Source organism: Nansenia antarctica (genome assembly GCF_963989245.1).
Source record: "Nansenia antarctica genome assembly, chromosome: 2".
In the NCBI taxonomy this organism is placed as follows: domain Eukaryota; kingdom Metazoa; phylum Chordata; class Actinopteri; order Argentiniformes; family Microstomatidae; genus Nansenia; species Nansenia antarctica.
Genome location: NC_137675.1, coordinates 9961922 through 9973213, shown reverse-complemented (window position 1 = coordinate 9973213; position 11292 = coordinate 9961922). Strand labels below are relative to the sequence as shown.

The window sequence follows — 11292 nt, the reverse complement described above, 5'->3', positions numbered from 1 at the left end:
AACCGGCATATTTCCCAACCAAATGAAAATAGCAAAGGTCATTCCTATCTACAAAAATGGAAACAAGCACAGTTTTTCCAACTATAGACCAATTTCTCTCCTTCCTCAGTTTTCAAAAATATTAGAAAAACTTTTTGTAGTAAGACTGGATGATTTTATAGAAAAACAAAACCTACTGATCAAACCCATTTCCTCATGACTAGGTCAGTGTGTCCTTTATCATAATAGCTTGTGAAAACATACTGTTGCCCGGCCCACAGAGTCCCATGACTTGGGATTCGATTAACAAGTTAAAATAAAGTATAGAAGAATAGACTTATCATTAATCATTAGTTATGAAAGTATAAAATCAGTACAGGAAAATAGAATATCATAACAGCAGGTGTAAAATGGTTGTTAGCACATAGGTAAAAATAAGTAATTTACAGGCGGTTTGAATCATAACACTTTCTTTTAGTCAGGAGCTTTTCTTCATGTCGCTCAAAAACAGAACCTCTCTTTTGGCTTTGCGTGACCTTCGTATTTTTCTCAACTGACCTCAGTCACATATTATTTAAATGAGCACATAGTACATGATTTATCACTTCTAGTTATTTTAATACAAATTCCCAACAGAGAGAGAGAGAGACTCGTACTAGTATATTGTTTACACACGTTTTGTTTTGTTTTCATATACCATGGAGGTACAGTAAGCAGGTGTGTATGGAAGCATATAGCTGACCTAATTCAAATGCTAATGAAATATGAGATTGTTCCACTTTTGCATGCATTCTTTCAGACAATATTCAAATTCAAATGCAATTCTAATGATTTGCATTTTCATTTTCATGTACCTGATGTGCACATTCGCTGTCAATATTAAAATGATAATGCAAAGCCATTTGACATTTATTTTTCAAAGTCATGCGCTGCTTTGTAGCTGACAAAATTCAAAAGTTCATTCTAATGTGCAAATGATTATGCAATCCCAAAATAGCATATTCATTTGCCACTTTTGCCTGCGTTATTTGAGTCAATATTCAAATTGTAATGCAATAATGTGATACGCAATTGCATTGACATGTTCTAGGAAACACACCGCTTTACAGCTGACAAAATTCAAACTCTCTTTGCAATTCAGTGATACACAATTGCATTTACATGTTCTAGGAAACACATCCACTTTACAGCTGACAAAATTCAAACTCTATGCAATTCAAACGCATCCGGGTACTTTGCTCTCCCGTCATGTCCACGCCCCTTTTTGGGTGATAGAAGTGGAGAAGTTTGACTGGCGGTCAATGGAAATTTCTGGTCTTTGCTACTTTAATCCGATAAAATAAGAAAACCGTAGTGCTTTTTAGATATTAGGAGCCCAAATCCGATGGCCAGTTAGGCAAACTATTATATAGTGTCGTTGCCGATCAATGATCGACGTCGTTATATAGAGAACATTTATGAAATAGGGGTTGATTCATCAGAGCAGTCATACGTCATCTCCCTGTCATCAGGGATTTGTAGTTCTTCATTTGATTTGCCGTGTAAATCCCCAGATGAGAGTGTTACATTAGTTTTCTTAAGATAGGATAATGAATAAATCTGTTCAATGGGCATTTGCCTACTGTTAATCAGTGCCTACTGTTAATCAGTAGCCTGTATGGTGTATATGAAGATGTTATAGCTAGCTACGATTTATCATGAAAATAATTAACAGCAAGCTAGATCCAAAACTAGGGCCGGTGGAGGAGGGCAAGTGTCACATTGGACAGACTACCAAAACAGAAAAATAAAGTATCTTAACGACAGCAAAAGTGATGGATGTCAGAAATAGCCTACATTACCTGGAGATTCAATAAGGTACTTTTATATGACAGGATATGGGTTAGGGTTATATGACACCTGTAGCGAGATAGATAGATAGAGCAAAAAGTAAAAAGTCGCTGAGAGACCCAAGCAGGGTCTGGGCTGGTAATTGTATGACGCGCCAAACAATCCGCTGAGATGAAAAGTACGTTTTAGAGCATTTATTGAATAGAACAATCAAACTTGGCGACGTACAAAAAGAATCCATAAGCGATCAAAATCAGAAAAATAACAAACAATGCGTATAGAATATAGAATATAATAGACTTTATTGTCCTTGTACAGTTGCCTATACAATGACATTGTAGTGGTTCTTCTGAAGGTGCAAAAACAGAAAAACATTCACATATTCACAAACACACATAACATATCACAAATATTACACACTAGACAAATTAAAAAGCGAAAATGCTATAAAACAAGCTAATAGACAATGAGGTCCGTGGTGTCAAGTGCAAATAAAGACAACAATATTAAGAAAATAAAAACAACTATAAAAGCAAGCTAAAAGACATGAGGTCAGTGGTTCATCTGCGTCATATGCGTATAATGCGGTCAACAAAAATACATTGCTCCCCTCTCTCTCCACTACCGCCATGCAAGGTGCGCAGGTGCTTAAATTACCTTTGCAATATCATCTCCCATAACCATATGACTTCTCAATACGGTGATCAATGCAATAAACAAACAAGTAAACTCACAATAAACCAGCCTGTTATACTAAATACCCCTAAATCATATTCATGCCTACGATCATTGATCGGCAACGACACTATATAATAGTTTGCCTAACTGGCCATCGGATTTGGGCTCCTAATATCTAAAAAGCACTACGGTTTTCTTATTTTATCGGATGAGGTCCATGGTGTGAAGTGCAAATAAAGACAACGATATTAAGAAAATAAAAACAACTATAAAAGCAAGCTAAAAGACATGAGGTCAGTGGTTCATCTGCGTCATATGCGTATAATGCGGTCAACAAAAATACATCGCTCCCCTCTCTCTCCACTACTGCCATGCAAGGTGCGCAGTTGCTTAAATTACCTTTGCAATATCACCCCCCATAACCATATGACTTCTCAATACGGTGATCAAGGCAATAAACAAACAAGTAAACTCACAATAAACCAGCCTGTTATACTAAATACCCCCTAAATCATATTCATGCCTCCTACGATCATTGATCGGCAACGACACTATATAATAATTTGCCTAACTGGCCATCGGATTTGGGCTCCTAATATCTAAAAAGCACTACGGTTTTCTTATTTTATCGGATTAAAGTAGCAAAGACCAGAAATTTCCATTGACCGCCAGTCAAACTTCTCCACTTCTATCACCCAAAAAGGGGCGTGGACATGACAGGAGAGCAAAGTACCCGGATGCGTTTGAATTGCATAGAGTTTGAATTTTGTCAGCTGTAAAGCGGATGTGTTTACTAGAACATGTCAATGCAATTGCGTATCACATTATTGCATTACAATTTGAATATTGACTCAAATAACGCAGGCAAAAGTGGCAAATGAATATGCTATTTTGGGATTGCATAGTCATTTGCACATTAGAATGAACTTTTGAATTTTGTCAGCTACAAAGCAGTGCATGACTTTGAAAATTAAATGTCAAATGCATGCAAAAGTGGAACATGCAGTTGCAATCTCATATTGCATTAGCATTTGAATTGGGTCAGCTATATGCTTCCATAGGTGTGTGTTCGATGGTGCGCTCTGCCGTTGCGCTTTTTCTTGACGTCAGGCGAGGAGGGGCCAGAGAGAGAGAGAGAGGTCGCTGTTCCTCCCCAGTGCTGAACCGTGGCGGAGCTGTGTGACTGATGGGGCTTTTCCACTACGGTGCTAAGACGCCCTGCATCCTTCTACCTGGCCTGTCCTCCTCCTGTCCGCTCCTCCTGCAGCCTCTTCTTTATCTCTCTTGGCCCTCACAGTGACTCTCCTCTCCCCTATCTTTCTATCCGTTTCGAGGGGGGGAAAGAAACAAACCTAAAACCGTTAAGAAATGGATTGTTAAAGAATAATCAGTGAGAAACATGGATTCGTTGTACGTCCTCCTCGTCCTCCTCGCTTCTCAAACCGATGTTCTCGCCACCGCAGAGAGGAAATTCGGTGAGTAGCCTTACTACCTTTCATTGCGAGATGTGGGAGAGCTGTGCTGTGTTCGCTGGCATCAGGCGCACACAAACACAACCGGTTCTTTTGGAACTGTGTGTCAATATTTTATAAGGCGCCACAGCAGTCGAGAATAGCTCTCACTGGAGGGACGAGTGGGTGGAGAGATTTGGTTCTAATCAAAGGAAATGGGATTAAATAGGCTAATGAAACAATATTGAAGAAAGGAGCGTCTTTCATATGTTTGTTTACATTCCCTCTCAGTACTATAACATGCGTCTAAAAATAGCAACAACATGGTTGGGAAGAAACTAATTCACAGAGAAAAAGGTTACGGAGCACAGCTGTGGGTCATTTGTAATAAATAATTAGCATGGAGTCGTTTAAAAAAAAAAAAAAAATAGAATTAGAGATTTGAAGATCGATCTTTTTTGTAATGAGAAGCCGTCAGGAGATATTCTTCCAACATTGCTTTGACGGTGAGGAGATGTATTCGTTTTTCAGCTAAATGTAGAAAAGTCAAAGAACAGTATCGATAGTTGAGATACGTAGCCACTATCAGGCCGGGGTACATAGCGTACAGTCGCTGTTTGAAGATGCTCCGGGAAATCTCACAGTGGGGGAGAGAGACGAGGCCTCCGTTTATTACATAACCCACAGTGTTAGAGACGACCAGGAAATAGGCTGCAGCTCCCTGGGAGGAAAACCAAAACATAAGCATCCCAACCTGATAGAGCCATTTAATTCCATTATATTTGTATGATTTGTATTTTATTTTGCATTCACTTATTATTTTTGTTACACCTTATGTGCAGTTACAATACTGTCTGTTCGATGTACACTTTAACCACCCGTTCTTAGAGTAATAGGCAGCACACGTGTAACTCACACACACACACACACACACACACACACACACACACACACACACACACACACACACACACACACACACACACACACACACACACACACGTGTACACACACCTACCTCTTGTATTCATTTGTGTACAGGTTTATCATATTACACTGCAATCTGCATACTTAATAATTGCATCATTCTATCACACTCCTTTATTGCATGAGGGTATACAATACTCAAGCAGTGTGGTGTACCCCCCCCCCCCCCCCCCCCAAAGTATCCCATCCCTTTTATTGCATGAGGGGATATAATATGCAGGCAGTGTGGTAGTTCTGCTGGTAGCTGATGGAGTGGTCTGCCAGCACATTGGACGGCTGCCCAGAGGTAACACAATCAAGGTCTAAGGTTTCATTCTCCTCTGGATCAGCTCAGCATACAGGCTTGTTTAATGGTGGATTTGTACTGCTTGAGCTGGGGAGACTGATATGCTTATCAATATTGTCTGGTGGAGGTAGAGATTAGAGGATGGGCTTGATACCATTCCTCATTCCGTTCCATGCATTACAATGAGCCGATCCTCTGATTTCTACCACCACCAGCCTCCCCTGTATGTCTTACATACTGGACATGTCATGTATTGGATGTTGAGCTGTGACATACTTGGATATCTTATTGGCATCTGATAAGTGTGTCATATAATCCCATATGTGATGAGCCATGCTGGTGGCATGACAAACATTCATTCATTAACACATCCATTCATTCATTCATTAACACATCCATCCATTCATTAACACATCCATTAATTCATTAACACATCCATTAATTTATTAACACATCCATCCATTCATTCATTAACACATCCATTCATTCATTAATCCATCCAGCCATCCATCCATCCATCCATTCATCCATTCATTCATTTATTCATACATCAATTTATTCATCCATCCATTCATTCATTCATTCATCCATCCATCCATCCATTCATTCATTTACCTATTCATTAATCCACCCACCCATCTATCCATTCAATCATTCATTCATTCAATCATTCATCCATCCATTTATTCATTCACTCATTAATTAATTCGTTCATTAGTTGGAATATCAATAGTAGTAGTGTTGATTGTAATTAGTATTATCATTTCTTCTCTTCCCCACCTGCTAATGTAAATGCTGTGGTACATATAGCCCTGCTAATGTAAATGCTGAGGTACATATAGCCCTGCTAATGTAAATGCTGTGGTACATATAGCCCTGCTAATGTAAATGCTGTGGTACATATAGTCCTGCTAATGTAAATGCTGTGGTACATATAGCCCTGCTAATGTAAATGCTGAGGTACATATAGGATCCCTGCTAATGTAAATGCTGTGGTACACAATTTCCATAATTTTGGCTCTGTATGCCACCACAATGGATTTGAAATGAAACAATCAAGATGTAATTGAAGTGCAGACTTTCAGCTTTAATTAAAGGGGTTGAACAGAAATATTGTTTGAAACATTTAGGAATTGCAACCATTTTTATACACAGTCCCCTATTTTCAGGAGCTCAAAAGTAATTGGACAAATTAACATAATCATAAATAAAATGTTCATTTTTATGACTGCCTGAAGTCTGGAACACTTGGACATCACCAAATGCTGGTTTTCCTCTTTTGTGATGCTTTGCCAGGCCTTTACTGCAGCTGTCTTCAGTTGTTGTTTGTTCGTGGGCCTTTAGTTTTGTCTTCAGCAAGTGAAATGCATGCTTGATCAGGTTGAGATCAGGTGATTGACTCTGGCCATTGCAGAATATTCCACTCCTTTGCCTTAAAACATTCCTGGGTTGCTTACGCAGTATGTTTTGAGTCATTGTCCATCTGTATTGCGAAGCACCATCCAATCAACTTTGCTGAATTTGTCTGAATCTGAGCAGACAGAATATCCCTAAACACTTTAGAATTCATCCGTCTGCTTCTGTCTTCTGTCACATCATCACTAGTGACCCAGCGCCATTGGAAGCCATGCATGCCCATGTCATCACACTGCCTCCATGTTTCTTTTACAGATGATGTGGTATGCGTCGGATCATGAGCCGTTTCTCCATACTTTTTTCTTCCCATCATTCTGGTACAGGTTGATCTTAGTTTCATCTGTCCAAAGAATGCTGTTCCAGAACAGGGCTGGCTTTTTTAGATGTTTAATTTGGCCTATCTGTTCTTGAGGCTTATGAATAGCTTGCACCTTGTGGTGAACCCTCTGTATTTGCTTGTGTGAAGTCTTCCCTTTATGGTACACTTGGATAATGATATGCCTACCTCCTGGAGACTGTTCTTCACTTGGCTGGATGTTGTGAAGGGGTTTTTCTTTACCATGTAAAGGATCCTGTGATCATCCACCACTCTTGTCTTCCATGGACGTCCAGACCTTTTTGTGGTGCCAAGCTCACCAGTGTGTTCTTTTTTTCTCAGAAAGTACCAAACAGTTAATTTGACCAGTATTAATGTTCCCGCTATCTCTCTGATGGATTTTGTTGTTGTTTTTGCAGCCTAAGGATGGCCTGTTTCACTTGTATTGAGAGCTCCGTTGACTGCATGTTGTGCGTATACAGCAACAGCTTCCAAATGCAAATGCCACACTTGGAATCAACTCAGACCTTTTTCCTGCTTAATTGATAAAGAAATAATGAATGAATAGCCCACACTGGCCCATGAAACAGCTTTTGAGTCAATTGTCCAATTACTTTTGATCCCTTGAAAAAGAGGGAGCTACATATTAAAGAGCTGTAATTCCTGAACCCTGCCTTCAATTTGGATGTGAATACCCTTACCCTAAAGCTGAGAGTCTGCACTTTAAGCCCATATTCATTATATAACTGTAACTTGACAGTTATACAGTTAAAATAACACACATTCTGTCTGTGTCCAAATATATATGGACCTAACTGTATAGGATCCCTGCTAATGTAAATGCTATGGTACATATAGGGTTCCCTGCTAATGTAAATGCTGTGGTACATATAGGATCCGGTTGACAACGAGGCGATGCATCTCCAGGGGTTTAATCCTGTCACCAGAATGTCAAATAAATAAATAAATAGGAGGATATGAGAGTCTCCATCTCTAACTTTGGTTGGCTCCAGCTGATATCAGTTGACAGCACGACAGCCGAGTCTGTCTCTCTTGGAATGGAATGGAATGGAATGGAATGGACTTTATTGGAATGGAATGGACTTTATTTGTCATTGCTACAGTACAGGTACCAAACAACGACATTTAGGAGGGGTGGCTCCCCTGGTGTTAGGAAAGGAAAAAGAAAACACATTTTAGAAAAAGCATAGATGCATAAAATCACAAGAAGGTAAGGAGCTGGTTTACATCAATAAAGGCTATGTACACAATCCACTGTACTATACTGCACAGATAGTCAACTAGGGTTGTCATATTGCACAAAGAGTATTTTTTCACATTATTTTAAAGTGTCACAGTTTGCAGGCTTGAAAATGTACATGTTTGTGCCTCAGCACTAGCTGCCATACAATCCGTCCGGACTGTCCTGGGCCCAGAACTTAGGCATTTTCTGTGTTCAGGGCCTTGACGGCCCTGTGGTAGAAGCAGTCCTTCAGTCTGTTTGTCTTAGCGGCCGGGGTCCTGTACCTCCTGTTCGAGGGCAGCTTGACAAAGTGTACGTGCCCAGGGTGGGTCGGGTCCTTGGAGATCTTGGAGGCCCTCCTGAGACAGCGTGTGTTGTACAGCTCCTCCAGAGAGGGGAGGGGGGCGCCGGTGATCTTCTGTGCTGTTCTCACGACTCTCTGTAGCTCGTTTCTCTCCGCTGTTGTGCAGCTGTGGAACCAGTTGGAGATGCCGAAGGTGAGGATGCTCTCCACTGCGCCGTGGTAGAAGGCCACCAGTATCTCCTGCTTGTTGTGTTGTTTCCTGAGGCATCTCAGGGTGTATAGCCGCTGTTGTGCCCTCTTGATGGTGCCTTTAGTGTTGTCCTTCCAGGCCAGGTCATCCCGCATGTTGTGTCCCAGGAATCGGAGGGTTGAGACTCTCTCCACGCTCTCTCCGTCGATGAGCAGGGGCTGGATCTCGGACTTTTTCCTCCTGAAGTCTACGATGAATTCCTGGGTCTTTGACTTGTTTAGCAGCAGGTTTTTAACCTTGCACAGCTTGCTCAGTTGCTCTACCTCATCCCTGTACGCCGCCTCGTCCCCCCCCGAGATACATCCCACCACGGTGGTGTCGTCTGCAAACTTTACGATGTAGTTGCTGGGGTGGACGGGGGTGAAGTCGTGGGTGTAGAGGTTGTAGAGGATGGGGCTTAGCACGCAGCCCTGGGGTGACCCAGTGCTGAGGCTGAGGGCTGTGGAGGTGTGGGGGCCCACCCGCACCCTCTGGGGGCGGTCGGTCAGGAAGTCCTTGATCCACGCACATATAGAGTGTGATAGACCCAGGTCTAGTAGTTTGGTCACTAGCCTGTCTGGAAGGATGGTGTTGAAGGCGGAGCTGAAGTCCACGAAGAGCAGTCTCGTGTAGCTGTTTCCCCTCTCCAGGTGGGATAGAGTGGCGTGGAGAGTCGTCGCTATGGCGTCCTCTGTGGACCTATGGGCTCTGTAGGCGAACTGGTATGGATCCAGGTTGGGCGGGAGGCGTGTGAGTATGTGGGCCCGGACTAGTTTCTCGAAGCACTTCATGATGATTGGTGTGAGTGCCACCGGGCGGTAGTCGTTTAGGCAGCTCACCGTGCTTTTCTTCGGGACTGGGATGATAGTTGAGGTTTTCAGGCAGGGTGGGACGATGGCCTGGGACAGGGACTGGTTAAAGATGTTGGTGAAAACCCTGGTCGGCGCAGTCTCTCAGCACCCGTCCCAGGACGCCATCCGGCCCCGAGGCTTTCCTGGGGTCCACCGCCTTCAGTACGCGTCTCACCTCATGCTCTGTGAGGGTGAGGCTGCTGAGAGCTGGAGAGAGTGGTGTTTGTGTTGTGGTTACCTCCGTTCGCCCCTCGTCGAACCGGGCGTAGAAGGTGTTCAGCTTTCCCGCCAGCAGGGGGTCGTCCTCTGCGGCTGTGAGCCTGTTGGCTCTGAAGTTTGTCATCTGCTGAACCCCCTGCCACATCCGCCTGGAGTCGTTGCTCAGGAGGCATTCCTCAATCTTCTCTCTGTGCTCTGCCTTGGCCGCTTTGATGCCGCGCTTTAGGTTGGCCCTGGTGGAGCTGTACAGCGGTGTGCGCTTCCCTGCGAAGAAGGCGTTGTCCCTCTCATTTATCAGTTTTTGGACCTTCCCAGTCATCCATGGCTTCGTGTTGGGGTAGACCCGGACCCGTTTGTCCACGGTGACTGAGTTGGTGCAGTTCACTATGTGGTTCAGAACCGACGACGTGTACTGTTCCAGGTCCTCATGCTCATATTCCTGCCATAGGGTGTCATTTAGGCAGATCTGCAGTGGAGCGGACCCTTCTGGCCAGGTTCTGACAGTCTTAGTGGTGGTGGGAGCACTTTTCCCCATTGTAGTGTATGCAGGAATCAGGAGGATTGACACATGGTCAGACATGCCTAGATGAGCTAGCGGACTAGCCTTGTAAGCACGTTTGATGTTGGTGTATACCTTATCCAGTGTTTTTTCTCCTCTCGTTGCACATTTTACATGCTGGTAGAACTTGGGTAGTACTGCCTTCAGGTCGACATGATTAAAGTCCCCCGCTATGATGTGAATAGCCTGTGGATCAGTACTTTGTTGGCTACTAATGACGTCATATAGTCGCGCCAATGCTACTTTGCTGTCTGAGCTAGGCGCTATATACACACATGTAATTAGCACCGCGTTAAACTCCCTAGGCAGGTATGTGGGTCGGCATTTAACACTTACATGTGAGGGAAGCTTATGGCTGCATAGACCACCATGTCAATCAACCCATGTCAGATTATGAAACATTGATTTTAACTGTCCCACTGAGACCAATGTCTCTTTTTCAGGGGAGCACTGCCTACTGTGCTCTATGAGGCCGCTGTCAGAAGCAGCAGGTTAGTCTTCATTCACCCGCTAGAATGAACATCATTTTAATGACAACTGGGCTTGTTTTATCTCCTCTCGGTTATGTAAGAAAAGTTATTCCTTACTCGACTGTACAACCCCCATTTAAACAAACAAAAAAAACTGTTCAGACACAGTTTACAGTTAGCTTCTCACTCAGAGTTTTGTGTTAATTCAACACAAAATAATTCAACATTCAATTAAAGGAGATGGGCGTAAGGCAGTTGGAAATCTGGTACCTCTTGTCACCGTGGCGAAATTCAGTTTGATAGTTCTCCTTAATAATAATAATAATAATAATAATAATATAACCCTTTGTAATGGACTTGCAATGTCAGACATTAGTTGTTGTGTCTCTGCAAGCATGCACGATTCAAAGAGACAGCCACCAGAAACAAAGGTGAACATCTGTAAGTCCTTGGGCCAAACCCCAAAATTGAACA

At 42.7% G+C, this 11292-nt stretch overlaps 1 protein-coding gene across 1 annotated transcript in view; it reads left to right on the top strand.

Moving 5' to 3' along the window:
- Positions 1 to 3886: 3886 nt before the first annotated feature.
- Positions 3887 to 11292, top strand: part of LOC308149772 (receptor-type tyrosine-protein phosphatase N2-like) — a gene marked incomplete at both ends in the record, with an annotated part of 180364 nt that continues 172958 nt past the window's right edge. Inside the window, one exon of the mRNA XM_080522662.1 lies at positions 3887 to 3962. Within this exon, the coding sequence (XP_080378788.1) occupies positions 3887 to 3962 (76 nt within the window). The remainder of the gene's footprint in view (positions 3963 to 11292) is intronic.